The 16,480-nt window shown below is 41.6% G+C and overlaps 1 protein-coding gene across 2 annotated transcripts; it reads left to right on the forward strand.

Moving 5' to 3' along the window:
- The first annotated feature begins 580 nt into the window (after window positions 1-580).
- Window positions 581-14,613, forward strand: PLCXD1 (phosphatidylinositol specific phospholipase C X domain containing 1). 2 transcript variants are annotated; one of them, XM_065626814.1, is made up of 6 exons: window positions 581-696; window positions 4,106-4,242; window positions 7,535-7,663; window positions 8,816-8,971; window positions 12,602-12,785; window positions 14,095-14,613. In XM_065626814.1, exons 1-6 carry the CDS (start codon window positions 585-587, stop codon window positions 14,385-14,387), a joined length of 1,011 nt encoding a protein of 336 aa, XP_065482886.1. In that variant the 5' UTR covers window positions 581-584; the 3' UTR covers window positions 14,388-14,613. The 2 variants fall into 2 exon arrangements, with proteins under 2 accessions (XP_065482886.1, XP_065482887.1); XM_065626815.1 differs by lacking the exon at window positions 8,816-8,971.
- Window positions 14,614-16,480: the final 1,867 nt, after the last annotated feature.

The raw sequence follows: 16,480 nt of genomic DNA on the forward strand, positions 1-16,480 counted from the left end.
ATAAGAAGATGGAAGTTTTCCTCTTTGACCCCAGAAGCCAGCATGACCTTTGTCAGGGCTTTTCATAGAAGTATTGTTGTGACAGCTGAATTGACGCTTCAAGGTAAGAGTTCTCCAGGGACCTGACCATGGCAGACCCAGCCCCTGTCCTGGTCCCAGGGCTGCAAAGGGTCAAGGAACAGATGTTATTTCATTCAGGAGCTAGGTTGCTCCTCATGATGTTGCAATAGCCAATGCAGGTAGTCATTTCTCCATACCAACAAAGCTGCACGTATTTGTCTTGGCTCTATTTTTTCTTTCAGTTGGTCAATTTACAAGCTTGAAGCTTGAACCCTCCCTTGGCATTGTGCTGGGAGACAGTGTTATCAAAACCAGTGTGTGTTGTGGCCGAGAAGCTCTTGACATTTTTCTGCAACTACTTGAGAGAAGGGCTGAAGTTTTATAGCATGTATAAATCTGTTCTGCACAGGTGCAATGGCATTAATTCAACCACAGTATATGCAATGTTTTTTTTTTTTTTCTTTCTTTTTTTTTTTTTTTTTTTTTTCCCCAGGACATCCTGTGAAGTCCTAGAACAGGCACTAATGGAAGGCCCTTTGCAAACCTCCATTCGTGTGTGCCATGAAAATGCTCAATGGATGTCACAACTACCGGAAAAGCTCTGGGACATTCCCCTCTATAACTTAGCTCTTCCAGGTAAAGATTAACTTTTGTTCTCTGCTGTTTTGTTAGCATGTCGTTTAAATGTTAGAACATCCTGTTTGTCCCATTTCAGGATGGTTACCTTTATTATTTGGGTCAGTGTGTGGGAGAAGGGCTTGGGGGAGGGTTTGTGTGACATATGTGTGCATATGAATACTTTTGGTCTGTAATGTTTGGGGTTTCTTGCCGGGGGGGTGGTGTATGAAAAAGGTTGTGTGGGGGTTTTTTTGAGGGAAGGAAAGAGGGACTTTTTTGCGATCCACATGCATCATCTTGTCAGATCAGTGTTAATAATCTGAACATTTGCTTATCTGGGCAATGGTGAGATTTTCCTAATTTGCTCTTACCATTTCCTACATGATAGAATGGTTACAAAAGGAGAGAAATAACATTTTATTGTATTATTTGTTTCTTCGTACTGTTTAAAAGAGGCTGTAAAGGTATGAAAAAAAAAGAATGGAGACTTTTCATTAATATATGTTTTTATTATTGTAGAATGTGACTTTTTTGCATGACCCTGCTACAAAAACTGGGTTTATTCGGTTATAGGTAAATACAGCTGCACTATAACTGGTGTCCTTATTGGTACTGCATTCAGACTGTGTATCATTAGCCTTTCTTTGGTCATATTATTGCTTTTCTCTGCTGCCTTGAATAGATTATTTTTTTTTCTCCTTCTGTCTGAAGAAGTTATGGGAGTGCCTGTTTTTACTGGCATGTGAGGAGGCACTGGAGCACTGTCAGCTCTTGAGTGATTCCGCTTGCTTCCACAATGAAAATGGTACTAAAGAAAAGTCTAGCCCATGTTTTCCCTCACACCTGTAGATGCAACAGGTAGTTTGGGTGGAAAGCAGCACAGCGTGTAGATGAATGTTTTATGTAGGCTACAGGATTGAAGGTTAACTTTGGCAAAGATTTATATTTAGTGATAGTGGGAAAAATCAAGTCTTATCTTCAGTGAGTGGAGCCCTGGGAGGACTCAAGAATTGAAACCTAGAAATTTATTTCATGGTAAATTCTTAGATATGTAATTTAAATTGATGTTAACTTCAAAATAAATGCACCTCTGCTTGGATAAAGCCTACGTAAGAAGACCCCAGGACAGATATTATTAAAAAATTCTAGTTTTCTTATTTAACCATCAAGAGAAGAAAGTTAGTATCTCTTATGAGAGAAGAAAGAAGGTAATATTCTCCTCTTCCCTCCTCCCCTCCCTTTTTTTTTTCTTTTCTCTCTTTCCTCTTGCAAAAATCCTTCAAAAAGTCGGTAGCCTGTTCAGTGTCTTTTTCTGGTGGAAAAGGAACCATGTTGTTTCTAAAAAGCTTTCAGATTGGTGTTTCATGGACATTGTAGAAAGCTGAGGACCTGCTGATGTGTGCCTTTGACTTCCTGGCTCTTCTCCTAACAGTGACCTTGTTATTCTTGTGAATGTTTGTTGTTCTTGTGATTATGGCTGCATGGAGAACAGGCAGGAAGAAAAGAACAGTTGAAGACAAGCCCATTTCAGCAAACACTGCAGGACCTTTACAGAGCATTGCAGGCTGTTAGCTTGGAGGATTTTGGTGACTGTCCAGCTGACCTACAAAACTGGTCCAGCCCAGGCCAGAACAAAAGCAGAACAAGGCCAACCAGATTAAGACAGCTCTGGCAGTTTTTCAGAGGGAGCAATGACTGGGAGAAGCCCAGTTTGGAAGTGGAGGCTCATGTTGAATGGAGAAGACAACAAGGCATGCAAGAAATGTAAGAGAGTGCATTCCAAAAGCGTGACAAGGAGTCAGAGGCAAGAGTCAGCAATTAGTGTTGCATTTGCACCAGGTTCAGCACGGTGCTGCTGGGCAGATGTTGCTTCAAGATCTGAAGTTACCTGGTTTGTTGCTAGCTCACTATCTTTGCATCATATGCGTTGTGTCATGGATAGACCCATCATGCTTTCGTTACTCTAACTCATTGACATCATAAGGAGACTCCTAAAATGAAAGGTTACTACCCATTTGCTGATTAGCATCAGGAGGTGTGACACCCATTGATGGAATCCTGTTCACTTCTGTCAGACTTGGATTTGGTCTATGGGTATTTAATGGTATAACTCTTACATCTTGTAAGACAAACTTCTTTGATCACATGCCCTCATTATCAGTTGTTCATCTGCAATGAGCTTGGTTTGGGTGTTTAAAGCAGGAAAACAGACAGAAACACAGTTTTAAAAAGTGAAAAACTTGAGTGATACATTAAACTATTATTGACAGTTTCAAATAATACCCTTTATTTCAAGTGTCCTTCTTCTTTGGCTACTAGAAATATTGCCATTGGCACCAGTAAGACTGACCATTCAAGAAGGCAGTTCCTAGCACCAGTGAACAACTTCTTTGACAGAAGGCTTAAAAACCAAAATGATATGCAAATTCCTCACAGATGCTCTGTAAAGATCCCAGCGAGTCACTTCACTGAGTTGTTAGCTTTTCTTATTGATGCTTTTTAAACTTAGAAGAAATAATGGAACAGAAAAAGCTAGCAAAATCACTGGTTGCCTGTCCTGAAGAAATTGTGAGTTGCAACAGAATTTCGTCTAAATGTGATGCAAGAGATGTGTCAGATTTATTAAGTCTTCAAAGAAGTAAAATATTTGGGCAGGCCGTACTTGGCTCTGATGGTTAGCCTGCCCCTTTGTAATTCACTATGCTGGAAAGAGTCAGGTAAGTTTTGAAGTCTGTAAAAGGTGGATCTTGTTCATCTCTTACAAGTAAACTTAGACTTGGATTTGCCTCTGAAACCTTCAAGCGGTCACCTCTTATGTTGTTTTTGTAGGGAATGTGAGTGTTTAGTCCAGGAGGGCATTTTTACCGGATATTTAAGATATAAGTGCTCAAAGTGCCAAGTTAGGAGTTGGTCCAGTCAAAGGCATAAGAAGATTAATTTCTGCTTTCAGCTATATTTTTCTTTGCAGAGATGATGGAACTGGAGTATGAAATCCTACTTTTGGACAACTCTGAAAATAGGACAAATTCTAGATAAATTCAACCTTCAGCTATTTATTCCTGAACAAAAGTGGGTTTTCACATTAAGAGAATTATTTCAGTGAAAGATGTTGGTTGGAACAGGCCATTTTATTGTGGTTTGAGGCAAATGACACTGATGTGTGGTTTAGATGCAGACTACTCTATTGAAAAGTCTCGATGCCTTCCCTTCATGAGGCTTTTGCATTAGGCTCATTAATGTCAGGTGAGCAACTTGTGCAGAAGAGCCCACATTTTTGCCATAACTACATAGGCCGTCAGGCAATACGGGTGTGTGATTTGGAAATGTGGTGGCACGTGAGATGTGCGCACACAATATAATCATCTATTGTGGTGCTTGAGTAGTTAACGAATGACATTTTCTGTACATTTATTTTTGTATTCCACAGGGAGTCACGACACTATGACCTACTGCTTGGATAAAAGCTCTGCTGTTAGTGGCAATGGATCCAAGCTGGTGAAGCTTTTAAACAAATGTATGCCCTGCATTGTGCATCCCATTATCATGAAGTGGTCTACAACTCAGGTAAGTGTTGTCTGGTGTTCTCATCAGGCCTGGGCAAAGCCTCAAGCTTGTGCTGCAGTGCTGAGAGCAGTCACACTCTCTGTGCGCAATGAAAGAATATCCTATTGCCCAGAAATCTGTGCTCTGATGAGATACTGTGCTTGGGTGTTGTGTTTTAATGCCAGCCAGCAGCCAAGCCCCACGCAGCTGCTTGCTCATTTCCCCAGTGGAACTGGGGAGAGAATCAGAAGGATAAAAGTAAGAAAACTCGTGGGTTGAGATAAAGACAGTTCAATAGGCAGAGCGAAAGCCGCACATGCAAACAAAGCAAAACAAGGATTCATTCACCACTTCCCATGGGCAGGCAGGTGTTCGGCCATCTCCAGGAAAGCTGGACTCTATCGCGCCTAACAGTTTACTTGGGAAGACAAACACCATCACTCCAAACATTCCTCCTTCGTCCTTCTTCCTCCAGCTTTATATACTGAGCATGACGTCATACGATATGGAATATCTGTTTGGTCAGTTGGAGTCAGCTGTCCCGGCTGTGTCCCCTCCCAGCTTCTTGTGCACCCCCAGCCTCCTTGCTGGTGGGGTGGGATGAGAAGCAGAAAAGGCCTTGACTCTCTGCAAGCCCTGCTCTGTAACAGCTAAAACATCCCTGTGTTATCAACACTGTTCTCAGCACAAATCATACAGCACCATAAAAGCTACTATGAAGAAAATTAACTCTATCACATCCACAAGCAGCACATTGGGGTATGAGATAGGTGCCAATACATACCAGATCTTCTTTTGTGGGGAAAAAGCATGTAGGTGAGACAGGGATGGTACACAGACAAAGGTGCTACTTAAAGCTGACCACTTGGTACTAGAAACTCATCTTCTTTTTCATATGTTTATTGTTGTTAAAAATAACACTTAATATTATGATAGTCAAAAGAGGTTTTTCTCCTATACTTTGTTCAGAAGGTCATGCTTGCCGTTTTTACTATCACTGTTGTGCAAGATGTCAGTTATTTTCCCCATGTGTATTGTGTATGTATGTCACCCACCAGCAGAGACAAAAATCTTGTTGAAGGGGATTTTTTTTTCCTATAAAGATTAAGAGAATGAAGGTGTGGTCCCTCACATAATGTTAAGTTTATTTTTTAAAATGTCTAAATATTAAGCTGCTAGTTATCTCTTTGTACCTCACAAAAATATGTTAAAGACAAAATTGAGGATCATGATTTAAGCTAGAGCTTTTGAAGATTTTTCTAAAAAACAGACTTTCTGAGCATCAAAGTGGTACCTTTCACTTTTGTTCTTATTGAAGGAGTAGTTCATTATTAGGCAACTAAAACTGAATAATTGATAAATGGCAATAATTATGCCTGGGCTTATTTTGTGTTTGAGCAGCCCTGACCAACTAGAATCTTGGACGCTACTAGATACCAAATATGAAAGGGCGGTGATGAGTTGATGTGGAAAGGTACTCAGCACAGCGCCTTGTCTGGAGCTGCTTTTTGCTTTGGGACTTCAGCCAATGAAAGATGTATCATCTACCTCCTAATTTGTGGGCTGCTGGGCAGTGAGGTGACCCTGTTGGTGACAAACAGGCTCCTTACATCATTATGGTCATCTTCTGGTCTAAACCCAGCATGCTGAGCGGGAAGTGGCCCCGTGCGGATGGGGAAGAGGCACAGCTGCGGTCCTGCCCCTCCTTAGCTCTGCAGTGCTCGAGTTCTCTTTGGGAGGAGGTGACGCCGTACGTGGGTGTCCAGAACAGACACTGAGGACTCCTAGCGATGGTAGGACCCACAGGTTCCTGGATGGCCCATTGCCTTGGAGGCAGTGCCTGGCTTGAGCCCTGGCTGTTACGGGTGTCAGTCTAGAGGCCCAGATCTCTCCTGTGCAATGACTGACATCAGGTGTGTAACTCCCACTCTGGCGTGAGGTTGCAGCACTGAGCAGCACCGCTCCCCAGGGCTTCCTCTCAAGTTTTGCCCCTGGCGGCAGCGTTCATGCTGTCTAATTCAGTACCCAAATCCAGGTGACTAATTAGGGAGTCTAATTTGTCTAGTTTTCCCATGCAGTCAACGGAAAGCGAGAAATTAATCCAAAGGGCAGTTCAGAGCGACTGTTTCATCTGGTGCTTTTTCTGGCTACAAAGGTTATCCATGACCCACAGCCATATGCATTCCCATCTCTGTGCACTCCAGGTGAAGGTGGAACGTGGGCACGGATCAGTCCTTCCACTGCTTCAGCCTGGTATGGACCAAGCAGGCCCAGAGCGGGCTGCTGGCCCAAGCCACCGCAGTGCCCGCACCCTGGCGCATGTGGAGCTGGGCTGCTCCCCAGCCCTGCAAGCTCAGGCACAGCCCAGGGGAGTAAATTCCTGTCCTAAGAACAGAAAGTTGGGTGGTTGAAGCTAGGCAAGGTGAGCATTCTGCTGTGCGTTGAGGCTCTGTCTCGTCACTGAAGCTACGAATGTGGCTATTCAGGTGCAACACCTTGTGTTGATTTAGCATTTGTCAAATCCTTTCTGACTTAAATCAGTACGGTGTATTCTCTCTGACACCTAATAGTGTTGTCCATAGCAGGTTGAACTGAGACAAATTAATGTTTAAATGCAGTTAATTAAATTGATTCTGTTTTCTTTTGCAAAGAGAGCCTTGATGTAGATAAGGGACATATCATTTGAGACTTTTTGCCCCAGAAATTCCGTTTTATCACCTGTTCCATTCAGCCCTCAAATCCAGTAGAAGACATCCAAGGGAAAGTGAAAACAGAGAAGGACCTCTGTTTTGTGGGACTTCTGCAGGTTAATTCAAACTTTAAAATATACTTTATCCTGAAAAAAAGAACAATAGCTGGTACTTTTTTCTGGTTTTGTTTTTCCTTCTGCTGGGGATGACTGAGCTCCGCAGAGACAACCATGCTAAAGTCTTTGATCTAATAAAATAAATACAGCGTTTCTAAGGTGCTGATCCTGCAATTTTTGTTCATACAAATAGTCTTGTGAAGAGTGATCGTATATTTATGCACAGGTTAATAGATCTTTGACTTTCAGAACTCCGCAAGGGCAGAGCTCTGAAACTAATCTAGTCCATACCTGCAGTATATACCATAGGGAAATTGGGATCCCTCTTGTCAGAGAGTAAAATACTTCTAAGTGTGACTTGCAGCCATATAGTTCCATTTTAAAGATATGAAAGACCTGTGAAAAATGTCATAGGGCTAACCTTGTATTCATCTTCCAGCTTTCTAAACTAAAGGAACAAATCCCTTCCAAGCTCTCAGCACCTTTGTCTTCTGTTTCACCTTTCAGGTACTGACTGTGACAGAGCAACTTGAGGCTGGAGTTAGATATCTGGATTTCAGGATTGCCCACAAGGCTAACGATCCATCTATGAATTTGTACTTTGTGCATATGGTTTACACAACTGTTACTGTACAGGTATTGTCCTTACCTTTGGGGTGGCTATAAAACCAGTGCTGTTTCTTTTATTTAAGAGACATTATAATCTGAAAATGCTGGCCCAGGGTTTTCTGAGTAGCTTATTTGTTTTTCTAATGTGAGGACTTCAAACTAGAGAAAGCCAAACTACAGGCTGGTTATTGGGCTGGAAGTTAGTTTCAGCAGCTGCAAGTAAGATTCAGCATCAATCAATTCCTAATCTCCAAACCAGAGTCGCTGTGCCTTGCTCTCCACTGCCTACCCCCTACCAAATGATGTTTCTGGGGTTTACCTTGTGTTGTCCCAGATGCTACCTAGGGCAATGCTGTTTTTCCAGAAGGGAGAGAAGTTATTGAAGAGGGTGCTAAAAGCCTAACCAAATCACAGAAATGATTTTTTTTTTTTTGAGGGAAAAGTATTTCACTGCAAGACAGAGAGACTCAAGTCAGGATCCCATGATGAAATTACTGTCAACTAGTGTGAAGAAACTACTGCGTGTTGCTCTTTGCCTGTGGTCTGTCACTGTGGAGTGATTTACATCTTCCTTCCGTTTGCTGGGATCTGCATAGCCAGGCACAGCCACCTAATCCAGCTTTTCATTTGTAGGCTAACTAGCTAAACTTCAGGTTCATGCTCATGAATCTGAACCCTTCATGTTTTGAGATTTCATGGTGATTGGCATGTTCATGTAAATGGTTAGATGTAGTGCCTGACTACCCTGCTAATTACAAGTGGTCTTCAAGAAGTTGTCATTGTTTATAACAAATGCGGAAAATGGCTCCTGTCATGTTTTAGCAACCACAGGGCTTTTCCCTGTTTTTGAGTTTGCCACTAATATGTTGTTTGTCCCTAAAGAAGCTTCTGTAGATGAGTTTACTGCTAACCCGCCTCAAGGCAGCAGGAGATTACTGGATATTATCAAAATACAGAGCTCATAAGTGTAGTGTACATGCAAAGCGAATCAGCACAGTCCTGCAGAATGTAAGTTTTCCTGGGATTCATCTCTATGGACCACCTTGTCAGATAGAAACCTACTCTGATTTTTATTATTATTGTGAATGTGAGTCTAGCCCACCATCAGTTGTTCATTTTATGTCCTTTTCCCTCCACAGTGTAGATGGTTTTCTAAGTTGTGGTGACTCTCTCTTGTAGGATGTTCTGTGGGAAGTGTTAAGGTGGTTAGAAACTCATCCTCAGGAAGTTGTTATCTTAGCCTGCAGGAATTTTGATGGATTAACCAGGAGACTTCATTGTCATCTGACTGCCTGTATAAAAGAGATTTTCCAGTGTAAACTGTGTCCCAGAAATGTAAGTGTGATGTTGTTTTTTTATCTTTCTTTTTTTAAGAGTGATATATTATGCTGAGATCTCTGATTCTGAATTTTTAGATATGTTCTACTTTCACTGTATTTTTAACCTAGGAAAAGTAACATTTTCTGCGTCAGAGATAGGTCATTACCTAGCAAAATTGAGGAGATAAAGCCAATCTACATCTCACAGTGTGGAGGAGGGGATTAAATTTGACTCTCATGTCTGTTGAGTTGTAGGACAACAGAATTGACACAACTGTCATGCGCTGTGCCGTCTGAATTGTGATTAAAACAAAAAAGTGTGTCTGTTATAAATATAGTCCATACTATATTCATAGAATTTAAAGAATCAATTTTCTGCCTTTTTACAGCAATAATTATAAATTATTTTTTATGATATTTGTCATAATTTAGGTTGCAAGTGACCTCTGGAGGTCATCTGGTCCAACCCCATCATGCAAAGCAGGACCAACTTCAAAGTTACGTTGGGCTGTGTCCCATCCACTCTTAAACATCTCCAAGGATGGAGATTCCACAACCTTTCTGTGCAACCTGGTTCAACATTTGACCACTCTCACAGTAAACATGTTTTCCTTGTATCTATCTGATCAGAATCTCTTTTGCTGTAACTTGTGTCTGCTGGACCTTCATCCTTTTGCTGTGCATATCTGAGGAGTCTTCTCTAGATCTGTCCATTAGGTATTTGCAGACAGTAATAAGATCTGTCCATAGTCTTCTCTTCCTCATGCTGAACAGACCCAGCTCTCTCAGTCTGTCCTTGAGCGTCACTCCAGCCTCTGCTCACTCTGGTTGCATGCTGCTGGACTCACTACAGCATGTCAATGACTTTTTTTTTTTTTGTACTGGAGAAGCCCCAGCTGGGCACAGTACTTAAGATGCAGTCCCACAAGTGCCAAAGAAAAGGGAAGAACCCCTTCTTTTGACCTACTGTTCATGCCTTTACGAATACAGACCAGTTTGCAGTTGACCTTTGCCACAAGGGCACATTGATGGCTCATGTGTCCACTAGGACCTCCAGGTCCTTTGCTGCAAAGAAGATTTCTACCCACCTGCCCCCGGTCTGTCATGATGTGTAGGGTTAGTCCATCCAGGTGCAGGATTTTGCCTTTGTTGATCTTCATGAAGTTTCTGTCAGCCCATGTCTCCAGCCTGTTGAGGTCCCTCTTAATAGCATCTTTGCCCTCAGTGCATTTCTGGTGGCATTGACTTTCTTTCCTGGACGTGAGCTGGAGCTGACCTTCAGACTAGCCTAATGTGCTTTCACTCACTCAAACCTCCAGAAAAGCCTTTATTTAAATAAGCAGAAATTATGCGATTACTAAATTGTAGAAGTTGAGATTGTTTAGCTTCCTCTTTTTTTTACAAGGTGTGGGATCTTTTAGCAGTTAAACAATTAACATTTCAAAGATGCAGAGGAACAGAGGTTTTTCTCTGGAGATGTGAGGGGTGCAGGATAATGATGACCCTCTTTGCGATTTGGATTCAGCCTTTGAAGCTGTTGTATCAGTAGTGCGTGAGTATTACCATTTCAAAGCGTTTTGTACAGCAGAGTTAAAATAGAACAATTCTCAGCAAAACTGGGGAATTCTGAAGATCCAGGTCTCAGCTGAATAACAGAAGACCTGAGTAATGCTGTTTTATTGTTTCCGCAAATAACTAGGGTGCGTAAGTCCTAAGTCCTGGATGAGCAGAACGATACTGGAGAAGACGGTCAAATTTGCTTTCAGACACATGGCCAGCTCTTAAAAAGAAAAAACGTTATTAATTGCAAAAGGGGCAAGCTGCTGCTGATAGTTTGTTGAAGAAAGGTGATAAATGAATGGTTTGAGATCACCTGACTGAAGAAAGAAGAACATTTCTGAGTGGTGTCCAGGAGGAGGGAGGAAAGGCACCCAAGAAAAAAGAAGCCAAGTACTTCCCTCAATCAGGAAGACTTGAATTCTGTGGGGTCTGTGACCAACACAATGGATCTCGCCATTTTTTGCAAGTGATATCCCTGCAGGTTAGGTAGCTGTGGGGTTTTTCAGGATCACAGATTCAGATTTAACACCAAATAACCAAATGTATGCTCACTTATTCTAAAATAATCTCATATCAACTGTCTTTTAAGACTCCAACTCTGTCATTGTACAAAAGTAAGTGGCAAAGTATTTATGAAGCAAATGCTAAATAGGGGTCTGTGTGTAGTACTGGCCCATGCCACAGCATGACAACATTACATTGCATTTAAAATTTTAATTGCCTTAACTATTCAAGGTGTCTTCCTTTGATCTGGATTACTAGAGTTTAAAAATCCCTTGTTAGACATCTACAGTTTTATTTCTGCTTTGTTTGCAAAATAAGCACCTGTGCTCATGTACACATTTCTGATATTTTTTTTTTTGGCTCTTATCCCACATACTTTTTTTTTTTTTTTAAAGAGGTACCAGCTTTAGAAAGGCAGCTAGAGTGAAGCAAAGGTTTCTGCCAACCATAGATGTTTGTAGTTTGAGTAGTTTGTGTCTCAATTTTGCAGTATTTTCTGACCTAGTTGGGGCTTGCACTCTCTCAGATGAGTAAGAGGGATTCCCATGATCATTCAATTCTTTGCTCTCTTCAAAGATTTACATAAACCGTTTTCAACTGCCTTTGGCTTCTATTTTAATTAAAAAGTTAATTGGAACATCAAAAAGCCACTGTTTTCTTTTCACAAGCAACACATAGCTTTTAACCACAACATTCTTTTTAAAAAATACCTGTTAAATATGTTGGGTTTGCAAATAAAACTAGTCAGAGGGCCTCAATTCTGTCTGATGGTAACTTTTGCAGATAGGAAAATGTCATTTCATATTGAAACACTTAGATTTAACAGACCCGTTTCAGCCTGTCTGTCTGATGTTTCTTACTCAAGTCTTCCCCTCTCTCAATTCAAAATGTCTGGGGCACCCCAATTTCAGAAGCTTTCCACTTAGGGAAATCAGAATTAACATACGTCTCGAAGACTTGCATTGAGTGCTTCAGCAGTTAAATTTTCTTTGATGGCTACAGTTACAGATTTGTATCAATGTGGGGCATTTGCCAAAAACATTCCTGCTTCTCTGTGTCTGTCTTCCTACAGCTGGGTGTAGGGCAGGGGCATCAATGTAACTGCGGTGTAAATGTAACTACTCCTACATTTATACAGTCCTAAAATTACATTCGGCCCTTTGAAGGCAACCGCCAGGCTGATGTGGCCCCGGTGAAAATGAGTTTGATACCCCTGGTATAGGGCTCTGCCCCCCTCCTACCTCCTTCACCAAATGGCCTGTGTGTTCCTCTCCCAACAAATTTTCGGCAGTGGTACGTGCAGGAGGGCCAACACAGGGTTGGTTTCTTGTTACACAGGTGTAAAACCTTGCATTATGTACTTTACCGTGGTTGAACTGAGGAAAGGAGGAATCTACCAAAGTTTCCAGGCTCCTATTGCCCCTGCAGCTTGTAACCCAGCCTGCGTCCTGCTGGGCTGTACGTTTAAAAGCTTTATTTGAACTGAATCTGTGCCTTTACCAAGGCGATGTCACATGTCAGTCTTTGAACTCTGGGAACCCTGCTGTGTTGTTGACTCCAACCCGGGCACGCTTCCTCGTAGGCGGTGCCGACGCTGCGGACCATGTGGCAACGTGGCCACCAGGTTATAGTCTCGTACGAAGAGGGTGTGGAAGTGGAGAAGCACTGTGAGCTGTGGCCCATCATCCCGTACTGGTGGGGAAACAAAACGACCACTCGTGCTCTTATCCACTACTTGGAGCGCATGAAGCGGATGGGCCGTCCAGGTAGGCGCAGGGGGTCGCTCGGGGGAAACGAGGGGCATGTATAGCAACGCAAAACAGATAGGAAGTTGGGTGTTCATGGCATTAAGGGGTATAACCACTTTGTTCATGCTGTGTGCACAAGACGTGCCCACGTTGCTAAGTGTCCTGTCAACCCGTGGGCGAGTGCAACGTTTGTCTTCGGTGCTGCAAATACACGCATCAGCGTATGTACATGCATAGGCTACATAAATTGTGGCAGCCGCTTCACTTGCGCGATCCCATGGAAAAGAAGCCCTCAGCACGGAAGAGCTAGCTAGTGCTGTTTGTGCCCTTCTCACAGGTGGGAGTCTACCACCTCAGTCCAGGGCTTGCTGCTTTAGGCAGTGCTGATGATGCGGGAAGTGCATTATGCCAACCCTTGTTGTGAAAAGAAACTCCTACAAGAATGGTGCGTGAGGCTGTAGCTACCTTAGGAAACAGCAGTGCTCAAGCACACTGGTGTAGTCTGAGCTGAAAAGGGGCCTATAAGAAAGATGGGGACAGACTTTTTAGCAGAGTCTGTTGTGACAGGACGAGGCGTAATGGTTTTAAACTAAAAAAAGGGAGATTCAGGCTAGATGTGAGGAAGAAATTGTTTACACTGAGGGTGGTGAAACACTGGCCCAGGTTGCCCAGAGAGGTGGTAGATGCCCCATCCCTGGAGACATTCCAGGCCAGGCTGGACGGGGCTCTGAGCAACCTGATCTAGTTGAAGATGTCCCTGCTCATTGCAGGGGGGTGGACTAGATGACCTCTGAAGGTCCCTTCCAACCCAAACTATTCTATGACTCTAGGGTTCTATGAAATTCAGTTTATAACCTCTGCCGCAGCTCTGTGATGTGCACACATGGGGTGATGCAGAGGAGAAATGCTTCAAATGCAGACTCTCCAGCCAAAGGAAAACGCTTGTGCAGGTGCACCCCGAGTTCCTGTCTGTCATGGGGGAGGGCTAAGCATTTGGAAGCAGAAAAAACCATAATTTACAAAGGAGAACTAGCCAGTGAAGAACCTTTAGTCTGCAATGAATTATCTAGATAAATTTAGCTAAAATGGAATGGTTCAATAACAAAGCTTGGATCAGTAACCCTTTATTATACTACAGCATGCAGTTGCAAGAAGGGGAGACAGTCTACCGAAACAGTTCTAGGGATATGAAACAACACGGAAATATTATAAAGTTGATATTTTAATGATTCCCAGAGGAAGGAGATCTGGAGTTAATGCAGAGCTGAGCAGCTTCTATTCTCCTCAAAGGAATATTTAATGTGTCACTTTCTGATTTTTCTTTCAGAAAAATTCTTTGTAGCGGGGATTAATCTTACTGAAAATTTAAGGTATATTCTCCTACATCCATTTGGATCATTGAAGAAAATGACACTCCGGAGTCTTCCATGCTTGAAAATCTGGATAAAGCAGCAGTATCCAGGACCAAAAAAAGAATGTATTAACATCATTGCTGGAGACTTCATAGGAAACAATGATTTTGTCAAAGATGTGATAGAACTCAACACAAAAATTAATCCTCCATTACACTGTCAAAGTAAAGGGGCTGGAACACATAGCATTTCATTCTCAGCTTCTTAATCTGTGAAAAGCTGGAAGTGCTTTGTCTGCATTAAATGTGTCCTGGTTTGAACATCCTGGATCCCATAAAGGTCCCGTTAACAAACCAGGGATGTTTTAAAGACCCAGTAAGAAAAGTGCTCTCAACATCATCAGGGTTTCAAGCCCTTTTCAGAGAAAAGAGAGCAGGCAGACCTGGCTGAAATCTCTAGAGAACTATGGTTTAAGTATAATTTACTTGGAAGTGCTTAGATTTTCTAGCAGTTGGCAATATTGAAAGTCCTAAGAATTTAATCCTATTTTATTTTATGTATGAACAAGAAGGAGAAATATGTCAGTAGCTGCATGAATTATTTGATGATATCTTTCTTATAATTGTGGAGATATTTTGCAGTGCTTGCAACCCCAGTTCTCAGGATTTTATATCGCTGTGAAACTGACTTGTCTGTTTCATAGTTTGTTTTAAAAATACAAAAGGATAAGTTTAAAAATGTTTGATACATCAAAGCTACTGTATTGACAATCCTATTTGACAGGATTTTTATACATACACTGATAAATCATTAACATTAGAGATCCAGAAGCCACTGTACTGTTGTTATGTGCTGAGTATCCATTTGTGAGCCCCGTACCAACAGGGTAGTGACAAAAGAGGGGTGTGTATTTGAACACGTACTCTTTTTATCACTCATGCCAGTTCTGCAGTGATGACAATACCAGAACTAGGCCCCTGGACAGTTTTGTCTGTGACAGTGAAATATGTTTTATTAGATGTAGCCAAAATATGCCTTACACTGAAAATAAACATATATATGGAACCAATTCCTTACCTAATCTCGGACTGCCCTAAAAATAGATTCTTTGCTTCTGTCATGCTGATTTAGAATTTCACAACTGATCTTTTATTTATCTATTTTAGTAACTCCATAGTTATTTTGCCTCTCAATAAGGTTTTTTGCTTATGTAAAAAATAAGGGGTTTATGTTGTTTGCCATTGCATATTAATCTTATTTTTCTATTTTTTAAAATGAACTGTGCAATAACAGATGATCATGAAGGTAAGAGAAGTTGCAAGCATCAGGACTAAAACAAAAAGGGATTGTATAAAGTTCACTATGCAGCTTCATCAATATACCTCACTTTTTAGATGCACTTTATACACAAAAGCTGAGTTCAAATGTCTGGCAAGATATTAGTGTTTGCAATAGGGGTTTGCAGGAGTTTGATATGAACTTCTACCTGACATTGGACCAAACCTACCCGAGACTTCTCATCAGGAAGGGCTAAGATGCTACCTCCTCATGCAATCTCTTGCAATTAAGGAAGACTTTCTAAATGCCTTTTTTTTTTTTTTTTTTTTACAGTGCTTTTTATCCTTTTTATCCTTGCTCTTACCTCTGTCTGCTTCATATTGAGCAGTCATTCAGGTGTTTGGTTTTTTTTTCTGAGTCACTACCTGCATGAAGTGTTACACACACTCAGAATGTTTTTCTGCCTATGTTTTGTACCATCAAGTGGCTTTGTTACTCTGTCTAATAAAACTTGATCTCTTTGTGTAATATGGACTGAAATTGTTTTGCTTCTCCTTTCTGTGATGATAGTTGATTGTTTTATTTGTTCCCAGTAGTAATTTGTAACTCAGGTAACGGATCGGGTTTTGGTTTTGTTTTTTATTTTGTGAAATAAATTCACACAAAATCCATGGTTTGATGTAACTTAAATGTCTTCTCTTTTAGAACTAACACAGTAATAAGTATTGTGGATAAATTACTGTAGGCAAGAAAACAGTATGGGTAAAAGATGTGCAGAGCTAACTATGTTTATTGCTTAAATATACGAATCTATGGTTTTTGCTTCACAGCAATAAGACATGGCAGTCTTTTTACTTATATACGTATTCCAGCAGAACTCATTAACTTATTAACTCATTAACTGCTGGACCGCTCTCCATCATCTTTGCCAAGTCTTGGGAAACGGGAGAGGTGCCTGAGGACTGGAGGAAAGCAAATGTCACTCCAGTCTTCAAAAAGGGCAAGAAGGAGGACCCGGGCAACTATAGACCGGTCAGCCTCACCTCCATCCGTGGGAAAGTGATGGAACACCTTATCCTTGGT

This window comes from Caloenas nicobarica, chromosome 1 (genome assembly GCF_036013445.1).
Source record: "Caloenas nicobarica isolate bCalNic1 chromosome 1, bCalNic1.hap1, whole genome shotgun sequence".
NCBI classification, from domain to species: Eukaryota; Metazoa; Chordata; class Aves; order Columbiformes; family Columbidae; genus Caloenas; species Caloenas nicobarica.

Bases quoted from the DNA above. Each gene is read 5' to 3' on its own strand.
- PLCXD1 (XM_065626814.1), top strand. From the start codon at position 585: ATGGAAGGCCCTTTGCAAACCTCCATTCGTGTGTGCCATGAAAATGCT. The intron at 697-4,105 runs GTAAAGATTAAC...TGTATTCCACAG, and splicing joins CTATAACTTAGCTCTTCCAG to GGAGTCACGACACTATGACC. The intron at 7,664-8,815 runs GTATTGTCCTTA...TCTCTCTTGTAG, and splicing joins ACACAACTGTTACTGTACAG to GATGTTCTGTGGGAAGTGTT.